Raw genomic sequence first — 17378 nt, forward strand, 5'->3', positions numbered from 1 at the left:
TGCCGAGGTCGCCGTCATCGAAATCGATGTTAAGGACTATATATTTTGTCATTAATAATATTAAAAACACTACCTACTCGTTTAAAAATAATACTATCATGACTTTAACTAAAATGCCATAAACATTTAAGAAATAAAATGTAATTATACTTAGCAGTATTTCTTTTTGATGTATATTATTTAATTTGTAGATATGTACCTATAGCTGGCAGCATTTACAAAACAATTCATGCATGCTCAAATGTTTAGTCCAAAACTGTAGTTTTCGATCTCAACCACATAATACAGGTTGGAAAAAATGTATAGAAAAAATAAATTAGGTTATTGGTAAGTTGCCTTAGCCTTAATGAGTCACATTTACGCAGGTTACAAACGTATGAAAGTAACTATGAGTATACATGTACATACATATACAGTGTGGAAAAATTAATGGGCCCTTGAGGGAAAGTGCCTTAAAACCTTAAGTTAGCTCATTTTACTTAAAGGAAATATTCTTTTATTTTTAAAAAGAAACATAACTGCATTCAAAGATTTTTAATTTTTGTTTTCAATTTAGCTTGTCTAAAAATATTCTTGAGTCCTAAACATTTGATTTTATGGATATTTTGTACGACAGACGAGTGTAGGACCTAATGTTTCGTGCAGAAATGTTATCATTATCAATTAACTGCATCGACTAGTTTTGGAATTTTTAGTCGGTTCGATTCCCGGACAAGAAGCTAATTTAATACGTTTGTAACCTGCGTAAATGTGACTCATTAAGGCTAAACTTACCAAAAACCTACATAACCATTATAGTTAACGGTGCGTAGCTCCAGCAATAGTTTTGCTTATACGTGAACCCTCCTCAACCCTAAGCCGGCTCGCTATTATAAGCAGCTTCGTTAACGCTGCATTATTAACCCTTCCTTCCTTTACCTCGCAGGCCCGTTAATTTTTTACTGACTTCGTCGTAAAGAGATATATAGATATATTCATATTTGGAAAAATAAGTACATAATTTTTCCAAATATGGATATATCTATATTATTTTTAACAAGCAGAAACGTCTGCAATTAATGCTATTAAGCTTAGAATAAAATTAAGTGGAAAAATTACTGCCTTGGGTGAGACTTGAACTCACGGCCTCTGGATCGATAGTCCAGCGCTCTGCCAACTGAGCCACCAAGACCTCATCCATAGTCAGCAAATCTTCCCACTATATGGGTCTAGGGGACCCTGGCGACATCTACCGTAAGAGAGTATAGATCCAGAGGCCGTGAGTTCAAGTTCACCCAAGGCAGTAATTTTTCCACTTTTAAATTTATATCACTATATTTCACATTTAAAAGTATGCTACAGTCTAATTGTTTTACATATAGAGATATTTATTTTTGTTAAGTTAATAGATTCGTAGGGTAGATAGTTTTGACACGAAGTCGGATTCGCTACTGTTTATGTTTAGTGTACACGATATGCTGGGGCCACACTAACGGAAAACGCCGGGAAACGCGTTAATAGGGTAGTTGACACATGTTGAATTTTATAACTAAATCTAGTTAAAAAGATGAGCAATTTATCTCAATAAAAAATATAAAAAAAATATTTAACTAAAAAAATATATGGGAATAAAAAATACCTGTTTCGAAAAAAAACATTTTTTTTAAATTTTCAAATAGGAAAAAAATAACGGTACCATTCGGTTCCTTACATTTTATTTAAAAAAAATATTGTATAGTAACAACATGCATAAACGCAACATTTCACCGACAAAATCGCAATTTCCTTGTTTTCCACACATCGAAACGGCTTCTAACTCTTCTAAGCAAAGCGACACAGTGACGTCACGATGTGTTGCCATTTGTGTTAGAGCGTTTGCTCAGTTAAGGCCGTTCCGTCGGTTTGCCGCTGTCTCTGTCACATTTCGCAAGAAAAAACGGGAAAGATCATGCGCGCCGAGTGTCAATTTTGATCGAATTTTGTCGATTTTTATTTATTTTAAAAACGTTACCCTACAATATCGAAATTCTAAAGCTATGAAATTATTATTTAAGTTAAGATTGTTTTTTCTTCTTTTTTTATTTATAGTATCACATAATAAATAACCGAGTAAAGTTGGATTAAAAGTCCGAGTTAGAGGTTACTTTGGGAATTAATTGTATCGAGCGAAGTGTCATAATTCGTGTATCGGAAGCTATGATATTAAAGATAATATAGTCAAGAACTACATATATTTTTTCCACGTCTACGAATATCAACGCCTCTTAGGAAAACAGGATCATATAAGGAGATTTTTCGCCTTCTGGCTCAGGGAACCGCCTTAAGTGGCGATGCCAGACTGACCATCATTTGTGACTTTTGGGTTCTTGGGTTCTGGGGACTTGGGTAACCCAAGTCCCCAGTCTTAAAGCAACCCAAGTTGGGTTGCTTTAAGACAATGGGTCCCATACAGACATTTGATTCTCAAAACAACAACCTAACAATAAACAAACCTGATCGACGGATACTATAAAGAAAAACCGACAAGTGCGAGTCAGACTAGCCCACCAAGGGTTCCGTACTTTTTAGTATTTGTTAGAAATACATCATCTGTGAAAATTTCAACTGTCTGCTATCACGGTTCATGAGATACAGCCTGGTGACAGACAGACAGACGGACAGACGGACAGCGGAGTCTTAGTAATAGGGTCGGGATCCTTGGGTATGGAACCCGAAAAATTGTCAACTACCCTATTTCGACGTTTTTCATACGGCCATACTGGGATTATCGCGATAATCAACGGCGTTTCCCGCCGTTTCCCGTTAGTGTGGCCCCGGCAATAGAGATGATAATAGTTAGATCTCGCGTAACCCTCTAGCCTGCCGACAGCCGCTAAGCTGATTGGCATGAGATAACCGACTTCATTAACGTGATCTTTCCCAGGGTAAAACCCCGCGTTATACCTGGTTTACCTATATTTACTTACTTTGCTTTCAAGGGGATAAACATTTGATGTCATACTTTGGTGAATTTGTGACCAAGAGGATATAATAAGATAGAGCGGTACTGTCATAGTAGATTTTGTAACCACAGTAAATTCACTGCCATCTATCGACACACTTACGAAAACGATATAATTTATTTAAATATGGATAAATGTTTTTTTTTTATTTGCGTTAATTATTTTTATAATTTTGACCCATGTTCTTTCACTGATATGCGTTAAAATTGTTAAATAACAAACGAAACCGTCAACGCCATCTATACGACAGTAGGCCAAAGCTAGTAGCGCCCTCTGATCGAGAATCAAATTTTCTTGATTTTCGAGGCACGTTTTTTCCTTAGACTGTATCCATCTATTACGGAGTTATATCTATCTTTGATTTGTGATTTGGGTTGTTTGTTTCGATATCTCGTCATTAAAATTTGTCATGCTTAAGAATAAGTATTGTTGTTTAAAGGAATTAAGGAGGAATATGGATTAACAAGCCTAGTACTTTATCATATTACCCAACGTAACATTACTTTGCAATTTCACTGGGTATTTTATTGAATAGAAGAGCATTGGATCACTGGTTATAGTGGATATATCGATATAAAACTAAGTAAGTTTTAATTTTTGTTATCAATTATCATAGAAAACATAGTAAAAAAATATAGGACCACCTTGGATGTAACTCCTTTAAAAAAAAAATCTAATCGGACCACTGTGCTCGAAAAAATCGGTGAAAAAAAAATCCACAACCATTCCTTTTTGGAATTGAAGTCGGTTAAAAATATATACCTACTAAATACTAGTCCAAATTTTAATTTTAATATACTTGTCGCACTTCGAGATAAATATACCTACATGTAGGTTCGTACACAAAACTAATTATTAAAAAGTATTTACAAATTATGTATTAATTAGCTGGCACTTATTTTTCATTCACTTTTACACGAACAACTTTTCAGCTAGGTTCCTCAGTGGCGGTTCTTTGCTAGAAAGGGTTCCAGGTTTCGACGGCCACGGCGACGGCAACGAGCAGCGGGTGCTAAATGCCGCGGCAGGCGAGCGCCATCCCGCTCGTTCCCGCGCGTCGCCCGCACCTCTCGCTCGCGCCGGCGCGAACACGTGTTTATTTGTATGTTTTATCCTTCAGCGGCTTTAAACCCAACCCACCCCGACCGCAAAGTGCGCTCCGCGCCCGCCGCGCCCGCGCCGTCGCCGCCTCTCGCTCGCCGCCGCTGCCGCGAAACTTTGTCCGAAGTCGACGGGCGCGGACGTACGCGCGTATTAATAGCGACCGGACACCGCACCAACTCGCGGCACGAGCCGCCCCCACGAGTCGTTCCACAACCACGCCGCACGTCGCACGCATTTACACTCGCACCCTTCAAAACACGACACTACGAAAACACGACACGAAACGTAATTAAAATAAAATTTAAAAAAACTTCACATCGAAAGCGAGAGCGACGCGCGTGACGGCAATCGCGTAAATACCGAGCGCAAAAAGTGCCGTCAGTGAAACTAGTGAAAAGTTTTTTCGCCGAGCGCGGGGGAGCCACCCCTCGGCGGCGGAAAAAATCGGCGCCTCGCGCCCCTCGCGCGCCCCCGCCGAACTTTTCATTCACCGAGGAAAAAAGTGTGGCAAGGCCGTCCGTGACGTCACCGCGTCAAGTGGCCACGCGTGCGTTCCCTAGCAACTAGTTGTCTCCGTAGTTTATAGTAGTGATGGTGTGTTGCGGTCAACGTGTGTGTTGACAGTGAGTGGACAGTGAGATGTAGGAGGAGCCAGCTGACTCTATGTGTAGCACGCAGAGACGGGTGGCGAGGATGCACCTGACGGGTGCGAGCAGCGGCGCCGTGTCGCCGGACACCAGCTCGACGCTGCTGCACGAGACGTACACGAAGATGACGTCGGACATTCTGGCCGAGCGAACGTTGGGGGACTTTCTGTCTGAGCACCCTGGGGAGTTGGTGAGGACGGGCAGTCCTCACTTCGTCTGCACAGTATTACCTCCACACTGGAGATCAAACAAGACTCTCCCTGTTGCCTTCAAGGTGGTGGCTCTTGGGGATGTGGGCGACGGCACGCTGGTGACCGTAAGAGCAGGGAATGACGAAAACTGCTGTGCGGAGTTGAGGAACAGTTCGGCCGTGATGAAGAACCAGGTGGCGAAGTTTAACGACCTGAGGTTCGTCGGCCGCAGCGGTCGCGGTGAGTGCTGAAGGTGCAGTTTTGATACACAATGAATACTTATTCCAGTTATCCCATTATAATTACATACATACTTATTCCATTACATTCTACAGTATAAGATCAGGGTACCTACCTAAAAAAAATATGAATAATAACCAATAAGCACCTATTATACCTAGTCAGTGAAAAATATATATTCAAATTATAAGTATTAGGAAATCACATCAATATTCAATTTATTAATAACCGAATGATATAGTACTTATGTAAATCGAGGTAACTAATGAAATTTGAGCTAATTAGTACACATTTTATCAAAAAAAAACATGCAGTCGGTAATCATCGAAATATATATAAATGAAACATAATTGAATCACTTCATGGTGGCGATGTTACGAAAACGAAATTTAAATTACCTTCGGAGCTTATTCAATTTCTCCTGTCATTAAATAAAGTGATTAAAATCATAACCTAAGTAAAAGTCGAACTCCTAGCATATGAGCACGTGTTTTTACTTTTAATATTACGTATCAATTCAGTCAGTCATTTATTTAACCAAAAGAAATTCTGTAAATTAGTAAATAAATGATTTTTTTGTTCGTCCAAATATCATTCAAATGTCATAATCATAAAACACTGGGAAAATTGTTTGCCTTGTTTGCTAAGTTTTTTATTTAAGTAAAAATATTTGCTGGTTACTTACTAACAAGAACCTATACTTACATATGTAGGAAACGTATGATTATTCGTGCCGTCGCTTGATAGAAACAGAGTTTAAAATTCTCGACGCCCGGATTTGTATGACACTATATATTATGCATGTTATATTTATTCATTTCAAGTTTTTCAAAACATAAGTAGCATGCAAATGATGTTAACTATTTAGTTAATAAATATTTCCGTGTACTTACATTTAGCCCAGATGTGTATTATAATATAGGTACATTTTAATATAATTACAGTTATGATGCATTTTGTAGCAGATATATTTAGTTAGGTACATGAAATAAGTATGCAAGAATATTCCAAATTATGATCCAAATTATTCAATTTATACTACTACTTGCCCATAATATTAACTAGACATTATTCATCTTATTCATCTACTATCATATTTTGTCATCTAATTCTCAAAAGAGGGTTTGATGAAATCTACAAGAGTAAGGGTTTAATTATATGAAACAATGCTTTTCCTGTGCAATTCTTAAATATAAAACTCGGTGCCTGTACTTTCCTATGGTAATAATCAGAAATATTTCTTAGTCATAACTAAACTGCGGCTAAATAGGCCTAACTATTAAACTACGGACTGGTACGGTACGGACATTATTTGGTTTTTAATAAATACAACAATATCCGAGTATTTGACTAGTAACGTTGGATAACAAAAGGACTTGACCACGAACAGAAAATAACAAGTTAAATATGGTTTATGGGCCATTTCTTATTTTTTTGTTGATTTTATTTTTTTGTAAGATTTTGATAAAAATTGGTATGTTTAAAAAGCTCCTTAATCTGGTCGGAATAAACACGTAATCCAAATTTTGGGACAAAAAAATGATCTGAAAATTCCCATAAAAGAAAACCATACGTTTTCCGTAGCTAATTAGCTACGGAAAACGTATGGTTTTCTTAAGTGAAAGATTTTAAGCGCAAAACACAATTTAATTAATGTTGCTTTTGTAAAAATCCAAATTTAATGGTATAAGTGCAAAAGTAGCTCAGTCACAGCTATAGACTGTCTGTTTGTTAGTTTTTCATGCTTTAACGGTTTTAATAAAGGACATTTGCATCACGGAAATCATCCTTTAAAAATATGAAAACGGGGGTGAAACTGACTATGGAAGTGTTATATGGAAATACTCACTCATTCTATCTAGTTAGTATTTTAAATTATTTTTATTTAATTATATTTAAATAAATGCATAGGTATACTCGTGTTTCCTTATTCGATAATTGCATCGACACAACAAGAAAAATAAAAACAAGGTCAACCCTTACTTTCCCTGAAAACTCATAACAATAACATTAAGCTTAACTCCCAACTGGGGTACAAGTCCATGACATTGGAAACTTGGCAAAACTTTTTCGCGTAACTTAAGAAAGTTGAATGTCAAATAGGGAGGGCGGGATATTTGGGCGGCCAATTCCGCCCTACAGTGCCCGCCCTGTCTTAAGGAAGTTTACTTTTTGCAAATGTGAATCAAAGAATTCAACGCGTTAGTGGGTCAAAACACTTTTCGTTGCCTTATTTTTATCCCCAAAAAATGTAGCTGCTGGAACTTTTTGTATGTAAAATATTAGGGATCCCGTTATTTGACATAATTATTGAAAGTCGTAATGTAATGGTTGTCAGATTATCATTAGTCATAATTCTGAAACCGTTAACATTTCAGGATTTTCGTGAGGTTATCCTGTAAGATACCTAAGTTAGGTTAGATTTATTTTATGGCAATCCTGAAAAGTTATGCGTTTCTGAGAAAAACCAAATTATGACACGAAAATTCGGACATACAATACATTATGACTTAAAACTTTATGAAAAACATAAAAGACCAACAATATGTATTTTTAGCTGTAGATAACAGCTAGAAATACATACAATGGAACCGTATTTTTATATTTACTGAAATAAGACACAAATAAAAGTGGCAAAATGGTCAGAAGCAAGACAACGAAAATAATGTCGACCATACTTGACTATTTCAGTTTATAGTTTAAATAGTAGTGTGTCTACTTGAAAAAACACAAATTAAAATATTTTCATAGAAAATAATTTAATTTGTTCTTAGAGTATACTTGACTATTCCTTGGACATGGAGGTGTTTATATATTTTCTTGCTCTCGCTAAAATATTTGATATCTTAATTATAGGTTTCATTAGCTATGCTATGGGTTTGTTTGTTGTAAAATTAAGAGTTTTGAATGATTCACGGTTAGTTTCACTACTTATATTGACCGGGATATGGACCGTGATTACCTTTTGTATTGTTTTGAGCTCCCAATATTACGACGCAGTACAATACAAAACAAAAGGTAATCACGGTCCATATCCCGGTCAATATAAGTCTATTGTTGTAGATTTATAAGAATAAATGATTCCACAGAAATAAATATATCATAGAAGACGCAAATGCATCTACTAAGCGTGACCGAACCCCGACCAAGCGTCGAGGTTGACCGTCGCCCTTTACAGTCCACGCGCGTCAGTTGTTGCAGCCGGACGTCCGCGAAAACTTAAAAAAATGTTTCGTTGCATGATAATGAACTGCAACAGCCCAAAAATTGCGAGCACCCAAAGGCAAGAACATATTTCCTATCACACATAAGTAATTTTAAAATTATATTATGCGTAAATTTTGTATGAAAAAGTCGGTACGCTTGGTTTCAATACAAATCGTGGTATATGCGTCATTTCAAATGTAAATTCAACTCAAAACATTATTTATTCAAGTATGCCTAGCAACAGGCACTTTCGAATCGTCTGTAACAAATTTCAAAGCAATTTATTGATGCATTTACATATTATTTGAAAAAAAATTGAATCGTGGTAAAGATGTCAAGTTCAATAATATGAATTTCCCAATAACATCGACAAACATGCAAATATGCATAAAATATCAAATATGTAACAATGAAAATAATTTTAATAACAAAACTTACATGAGACACTGACATATAACGCGTGCGCTCTATGAAAATGCTCCTCGTTATGGAGCGAAAAATGTCGACTTTATAAACGTGAGTGACCCGGTTTAATATACAGTAGAACCTCGATAACTCGAACCTCGTTACGGCGAAATAGGTAGATAGATAGATAGATAGATAAACCATTTATTCGTTTGCCACAATACACACATATTAAAACAAAAGAAACAGAAGAGATACAAAAAAGTAACATTAAGATAAAAAACAAAACTTAAAAAAAAAATCGTTTACACGAAATAAAATGCCATTCCCCTCCCTTCAAAGCCCAAAACCTCCATCCCTCAAAATGTTTAACCTCATTAACACGAAGTAATAAACGATTCCCTTCACGGTTATCCAGTACAATTTTTACCTCTATAACTCGAAAAATTGAATTTTTTCATTTCATTTCATTTATTTATTTGCGTCAAACACATAAAAATGCATCCAAATACAATTAAAAAAGAACAGAGATCACAACAATACATATTAGAAATAATAATACACACACACATCTTAAAATTAGACAGGTAAGTTTAAAAATAATACATTAATACAAGGATCACAAATAATAAAAACTATGTAAAAAAAACAATAACAATAATATGATTTTACTGTTTTCCACATTTCCAACCCATTTTTAAGCGTAAACTTATTTTGAAACTTATTAGAATTACAGAAGACTAAGGATTACACTTGGAATTTGACCTCTATAACTCGAAAAATAAACGAATTGTTTTATCACCTCTATATCTCGAAGTTATTTACTAAAAAAAAACCTCAATAACTCGAAAAAAGCAATAAGAGAGCACTTTAATCTAATTATTAATCTTATTTAATCTTATTATTTGTACCATGTAATTTTTAATATGTATATTTGTACAATAAAGAGTTTACTACTACTACTACTACTTTATATGTTTTACCACTTTAACTCGAAGCCTCTTTAAAACGAACCAAAACCTATACGAACTTCCCTAAGTCTATGCCCTCTTTAAGACGAAACCTCTTTATCACGAACTTTTTGGCTTTTCCCTTGAGATTCGTGCCATCGAGATTCCTCTGTATTTAATACGAAAATAATTCATTATTTTCAGTAATTAACCTTAATCCCACCAAAAACATTTTCATGTAAAATGTTGCCATTCACCATATGGCTCGCAGCACTGTCAAAATATTTTCAGATCTCATGTAGAGCCAAGCTTCCTAATCTACAAGCCCTAACTTCACAAACTCTACACCTTAGTCCAAATATGTGGCTCGGCCATTTCGGTGATTTACTAAAAATCCTGAAATATGTATTTTATTTTAACTAACATAGCGGTTTCATTCACGTGTTTTTAGTCACTCCGCTCCGCTATGTTAGTTAAGTTAATATGTCTCACGATAGTTTAAATTCGATTATGTATTTTATTATTTATAACAAAGGAAGGAGTAGAAAATGTAAGTAGGTAGTGAGTGCCCTTGCGCTTCGCTTGGCTTGGCGCGGACACTTAGTGTCCCCAGATACCACTGTGTTATCATTAATTTTTACAGGTTAGTCTTCTGTAATTGTAATAAGTTTCAAAATAAGTTTAAGCTTAAAAATGGGTTGTAAATGTGGAAAACAGTAAAATCATTTTACAGTAAAATTAGTTTACACTGTACACAATTCTTGAATTTATCTGCCCGCGTATTCGTCTGCGTGGATGTCTGTCCTTCCTAGGGCCTCACACTCTGTACCAAATTCCAACTAAATCAGTTTAGCGTATTAAGAGTGAAGAGGCAACTGTCGTTACTTTCGCATTTATAATATTAGTAAGGATAATTCATTTTTAAAAGTTTATTTTATTATACAATCTTATACACTTCCATCTGGTCTGGTACTGGGTGGAAACGAGAGATGGCTAAACATAAAAACTAAACAGCCTGGTTGAGTGAGAGATGACTACGTAATATAACCTTGTATCCAAAATGATTTTTATCAGAAACTTGTTGTGTCTCTAAAACTAACTTGGCCGCAACGTCAAAAGATAGGTATGATCGAATTACGCATGAAGCGTGAATCAACTAGCGAGCATGAAGTGTTGGAATTTTATTCACAACACTCTTCGACTACTTTGAAACTGCTGGTCTAGTATAAATTAAACTCCAGACACACACAGTTATTATGAAACTTGGTCAAGTGATATGTTGGTCGAGGTAATATTCGGATACATGATGTTAGGGAATGAAAAGGCTGAAGTATGGCAGGTTTGGCGCTTTGAGTGAGCTTGTGGGAAGCTAAACAAGGTCGTCAAGTGCGATCCGTGCCCGTTCATGTGCACGTTTCTGGCTAAACTGCAGTTTGAGTAAATATGCGTGCGCTCGTGTCGGATACTGGAAGGAGAGAGGAAGGATAGGAGGGGGAGGGGGATCTGTGTCCAGTTGATATATGCTTCAAAAAGATTAATTAAAAATATATTGAGCATTAAAATAAATTACACATTTTTATTATTTTTAGACGTCATATAGAAAAAAAAAACAATTTATATCATGCATAAATAAAAAATAAAAAAGCCTTTATTCATTCTAGTCGTCTAAGATAGGTACATCAACTATATAATCTAAATATCTGATTATTTAATATTATATTACATTGTTTATGTCAGAATTATAATTATTTATGTCAAAAAAATATCGCCTACATTTTATTTAGGTATTTACAATTATATAATTAGTCTATTTTTATGACGGACCAGGCGGCCTAGCCAAGGTGACGATCGCTTACGCTACGCACTCGAATCGCTTTGTGTCTCTCTATCACTCTTCCATATTAGTGTGACAGTGACAGTTGCGTTTCGTTCGCTACGTAATAGTGTTAGCGATTGGCATGTTGTCTACGGGGCCAAAACCCCTCATCGGGTGGCCTTTTTTTTTGACCGAGTGGTAAAATGCGTTACGCATTCCTCCGGCCTGGGGAGCCATTGGGGGATATGTGGGACTCCCTCCTGCAGCCATCCTCTCCTAAAGAGAGGAGGAGAGAAGGTATACCCACTAAAAGCCACTCCGGCGTCACCCGTCTTACCGTGTTGAAGGAGCCATGGGATGCCTGAGATTCTACCGTGACTCCTTCCGGCGGCCCTGGCTTATCTTGCGCCAGAGTACCCACACCGATGGACAGGAAAGTCAGGGACGCTGGACCCTCCGCCAATCGTGTAACGCCGTGTTGTGCGGGCCCCCACAGCCCGCTGGCGCTGCTAGGGATTTAGACGGCCAGCAAATTGTACCCGCCTTCTTCCCCGCCGTCTACGTCGGTTCGGGTGCGCGTCAGCGCTACTTTCACGCTCCCTTTCCGCAGCCTCCTTCTGTGAAATGACGGTTTCACAGAAGGAGGCAACTGCCGTCCATTTCCTTTCGCTGCCCAACATAGCCGCTACTACGTTGCGCAGCGAAAGGTTTCCCACTCCAAGAGCCGTAGTCATGGTGCGGCGCTCTACGGCCCAACGACTGCATTCTTCAAGCGTGAGTTGTGCCGTATCATCCGGCGCGCCACACTCATGGCAAGCCGGGTTGGCCTCCCTCTTTATTCTGCACAGGTAATGACCCAAGCATCCGTGTCCGGTCATCACCTGTGCCAGCCTAAATGTTACGGTCCCATAGGATCTCCCCAGCCACTCCATGAAGGACGGGAGGAGTGCCTCTATGGTATGAGCTCTATAGCGACAGTTCTCCAGGTCCTCCTTCCACCTTTGCTGCATCCGCACGTGCGCTTGTTGACGCTCCATCCGCAGTTCTTCGGGTGCAGGAAATTCATTTAGGGCCCTGCACCTGACCCTCTCCCTATGCGCGTCGGCGCATGCCGCTGTCCATGACACCGTCACATAGCCCCGGATCATCCGGATAGCCACCACCCTTTGTGGTCTCCGGAGAAGGGCCTTATTTTTTGAGTTCATCCGGTGTGCCCATACCGGAGCTCCATACAGCGCCATACTGCGGGCCACGCCGGCGTATAGGCGGCGACACGGGGCGCCTGGGCCTCCTACGTTAGGCAGCAGTCGACCCAGAGCCGAGGCGGCGCCTACTATTCGGGGAGCTAATTGTAGGAAATGCTCTTCGAAATTCCAGTTCTTGTCTAGGATGATACCCAGGTATTTGATGTGGGGCATTACCCGGACCATCTCGCCGCTAACAGGGATGGCTAGGAGTCTCCAGCCTCTCTTCCCAAAGACGATAGCCTCCGTTTTGGGCAGAGCCACCTTTAGGCCCAGTAACCTGATCCTACTGACCATCTGGTCAGTCGCAACGGCGGCCTTCCTGAGTGTCTCCTCCAACTGAGCTCCCCTGACAGCCACCATTGTGTCATCCGCGTAGCAAATAACGGTCGTCCGGGGAAGTAGAGTCGCTCTGATGGCCCAGTCAAATCCTATGTTCCACAACAGGGGTCCAAGAACAGACCCTCCCCTATTTAATGCAGTATATTTCCAGTTTATACCGGCTATTTTCTTAATGTCATCCTCCCAGCGGCTATGTGGTGTGCCTTTACGACGTTTTCCTGTGGGCTCCCTCCAGGTTGTAGCTCGTAAGGTCCAGCGAGAGTCGGACAGCCTGGCAACCTGTCCAGCCCATCTCCACTTTTGCGTTTTGGCATGCTTTAAAGCGTCTATTAGTTTTGTTACTGCTCTTATATTTATGTGAGGTATTGTTTGCACTCTTCTAATGTTTGTTAAGCTTCTTTCCATTGCTCTTTGACATGTGGTTATTTTTGATTTTATTTTTGTAGTAAGCACCCAGGTTGGACTAGCATATTTACGTCGATGAAGGCAAAATGCACATATCCATGGATATTGATATCATGCATATAATAACAATAATATTTATTTATACCTTAAAAAACTAAAACCCGTTCTGAGCCATACGGGGTCCCAAGGTCCCCATCACACTAGCAGCGTTATCCCGCTATGGCGTTGGAGACCTGTTGAACAAGCTGATGACTCAGAACGGGGGAAAATAACAATAATTGTTAGACAGAGAATAAAATATGTCGTGGTACTTTTTTTACTTTTTTCTTGAGAAGCTCTTAATATTTATATTTCTTTTTATTTATTACAAAATATATAAGCATTACAGTAACAGTAACAGTAGTTTGTGACAGTAACTTACTAACAGTAATTGACTAACCCGGGGTTAACCGGTTAATCCTGGAGTGACCATGGTTACCAGCATAATTTTAACACTGTGTTAACGGTTTAACCGCTTAACCCCGCGATAGTGGGATTGTGCACCATCCATGGTTAGCCACTAACTCAGGGTTAACCGTTAACTCAGGGTAAATTTGTACTGGTAACTCCGGGTTTAACCGGTTAACCCCGAGTTAGTGGCTAACCCTGGTTGGCGCAAGTGGTCCTAAGTAAAATTAGAAATGCAAAAAAAAATGTACCTACGTAGGTTAAGGACCTGCAATTGGTCTTAAGTTACTTAAATCTATTAACAATTAAGCTTTTTATATTTCTTAATTCACATTCATGAAAGCGTGTTAGCATATGCTATAAACTTAAGTACATATAATTAGGTACAATCAATGCAATTGCAATTTATATATTTAATTTTCGTAACAGAATGGGATCGATTAACTTAAGACACATAATATAACAGGTCCTTAACTAAGCTTATTATACATTGTTTTGCAGATCACCCCTTTAAATAATAACAGCATTGTTATGAGAAAAAACGTAAACAGAATAAATTTAGTTTATTTTATATTTATTATTTTTTATTTATTCAGGTAAATACACATAATATACAATTTAATTACAAAAGGACCGTTAAACATGTAAGGTTTGTCTCGGTACACCATCCGCAGTAGATCCAATCTCTAAATCGCGTTTTCAGTTTTGAACTAAGAAGGTAGAAAAATGTTTAAAGCTTTCCTGTCAACCACTAGGTATCTACATATAAAAGTGAACTTGAATCCGAACTAAATACACTGCAATAGACAACACGTTTCGGCAAAGTGAACCCCGTTGAACAGTTTGCACCATTCATTAGTTCGCCCGTCTCATTTGTAGTTCGTGATCGACAATCCGAATGTTATCCATATACATAACAATAGACATGTATGGAGCATTTGATGGCGGATTTAGGCTGGTTCAGCGGTTCATAATCTAGTTGAACGCTAAGATAACAGATAGTTATTAAGTGGAAATGCTGTGTACTAAAGTACTAAATAATTTTTAGAAGAAGAGTTGTAAATTTTGGATGCTTAAAAACATTAAAGATTAAATATAAATGGAAATGTTGGTATGAAAATTACTATATCGGTTATAGCACAATCGGATTAAGTCTAACCTCGAAATCCTTCCAAAGATATGAAATTTGTTATGTATAAATTTTATGTATAAATTTGTTATGTATAAAGGTCTATTTTTCATGTCCACATTATTTGACATTTGGGGACCTCGAGGAATCACAGCCATCTTGGAAAATGTGTACCATCCTGGGGAAATTTGCGTTTTACTCTAAATATACGTTCTCTATGAAAATATGGTGTAAGGCAACATTAAAGCTTATTAATTCTACACAAAAAAGTCCTAGATATCTTTGCGGAAAAAATACATCTTGTTATAGAAAATAATAGCTGAATCCCGATTTAGCGCTTATACCCTTTCAGGGGATATTCCCTTAATAGGAAACTTGTAGGAATATGAATTCCACTTTTGTCTATACATTTGTACACGTTATACTCCAATAATAACATTTTACTCGACTGCGACTTAAACAGAAAGAAGGGTTATGGGTTTAAATACTGATAATCAGTACACCCTGTAGCTCAGGATACGGGACGGATTTTTTAAAATAACGTATCGGTAGATTCCTCTTGCCCTTCACAACCTGTTTACACTTGTTTTATTAAATAAAAATCAATACAGCCGGTTTGAGAGGATGCCGAATATTAAATTCATATTTTTACTTCTAGCGCCTAAACTATTGAGTGGATTTCAATGAAATAGACATCAGTAGATCCATAATCGGTACACGAGTGCTATGCAATACAAATTTACTAAAATAAATAGAGGAAAAATATTTAGGACTTAAAAATGTGACTGCAAAAACAGATTTTAGGTCTTAAATGGGGTTTAAACAATAGCGACAGTAACGAAATTTTACACCTACGATTTCAGGGATCCTTGTTTGCGTGTCAAAAAATTGGAGCTTCGGGGACCACGGGGATCAAACGCCATCTTGAAAAGTATAAGTCTTTTTTGGTTTTTCTTTTTTTCTCGGAATATCTGGCTTTAATGTGAATACTGTGTATGGCGAAACGAAAGCTTATTAAATTCCACACTAAAATGGTATACACCACAATGTCTCAAAAACATTTTTTTTAATTCGTAGTTGGGTAGATAATGTTTTTGTGTTCCAAAAATTGTTAAAAAAATTATAAAAGTATTTTTTTCTGACACGTCTTAAAATATTTTTTTTGTAGGAGATGATTAAGTATAACCTTTTGACTTCTGAGCCATATTTCTAGAAGAAAGCTCCGTTTTAGGGACATGGTGTTTTATACCTTTTTTGTGTAGAACTTAATAAGCTTTTGTTTCGCCATACGCAGTATTCACATTAAAGCCAGATATTCCGAGAAAAACAGAAAAACCAAAAAAGACATACTTTTCAAGATGGCGTTTGATCCCCGTGGTCCCCGAAGCTCCAATTTTATAATACGCAAACAGGGATCCCGGAAATTGTAGGTGTCAAATTTCATTACTGTCACTATTGTTTGAACCCCATTTAAGACTTAAAATCTGTTTTGCAGTCACATTTTTAAGTCCTAAACATTTTTCCTTCATTTATTTTAGTAAATTTGTATTGCATAGCACTTGTGTGCCAATTATGGATCTACTGATGTCTATTTTATTGAAATTCACTCAATAGTTTAGGCGCTACAAGTAAAAATATGATTTACTATTCGACGTCCTCTTAAGGCGGCTGTATTGATTTTTCTTTAATAAAACAAATGTAAACAGGTTGTTAAGGGCAAGAGGAATCTACCGATATGTCATTTAAAAAAATCCGTCCAGTATCCTGAGCTACAGGTTGTACTGATTTTCAGTACTTAAACCCATAACCCTACTTTCTGTTTAAGTCGCAGGCGAGTAAAATGTTGATATTGGGGTACAACGTATACAAATGTATAGACAAAAGTGGAATTCATATTTCTCCAAGTTTCATATTAAGAGAATATCCCCTGAAAGGGTATAAGCGCTTAATTTGGATTCAGCTATTATTTTCTATAACAAGATGTATTTTTTCCGCAAAGATAGGTATCTAGGACTTTTTTGTGTATAATTTAATAAGCTTTAATGTTGCCTTACACAATATTTTCATAGAGAACGTATATTTAGAGTAACATGCAAATTTCTCCAGGATGGTACACATTTTCCAAGATGGCTGCGATTCCTCGAGGTCCCCAAATGTCAAATAGTGTGGACATGAAAAAGAGACCTTTAATTAACATACATACCAAATTTCATATCTTTGGAAGGATTTCGAGGTTAGACTTAATCCGATTGTGCTATTAATATTATCAT

The 17378-nt window shown here is 37.4% G+C and overlaps 1 protein-coding gene and 1 non-coding gene across 3 annotated transcripts in view; one reads left to right on the plus strand and one right to left on the minus strand.

Annotated features, from left to right (window-relative positions):
- Nucleotides 1-1098: 1098 nt before the first annotated feature.
- On the minus strand, nucleotides 1099-1171 carry Trnad-auc (transfer RNA aspartic acid (anticodon AUC)). The gene has a single exon. It is a non-coding gene; the product is annotated as a tRNA-Asp (tRNA).
- Nucleotides 1172-3940: 2769 nt separating this feature from the next.
- LOC134746561 (runt-related transcription factor 3) overlaps nucleotides 3941-17378 on the plus strand; it is a 38701-nt gene continuing 25263 nt past the window's right edge. For both annotated transcript variants that reach the window (XM_063680977.1, XM_063680978.1), the window contains exon 1: nucleotides 3941-5163. In XM_063680977.1, the coding sequence (XP_063537047.1) occupies nucleotides 4749-5163 (415 nt within the window). In that variant the 5' untranslated portion in view covers nucleotides 3941-4748. The remainder of the gene's footprint in view (nucleotides 5164-17378) is intronic.

The sequence above is a fragment of the Cydia strobilella genome, chromosome 13 (assembly GCF_947568885.1).
Source record: "Cydia strobilella chromosome 13, ilCydStro3.1, whole genome shotgun sequence".
Taxonomy (NCBI): Eukaryota; Metazoa; Arthropoda; class Insecta; order Lepidoptera; family Tortricidae; genus Cydia; species Cydia strobilella.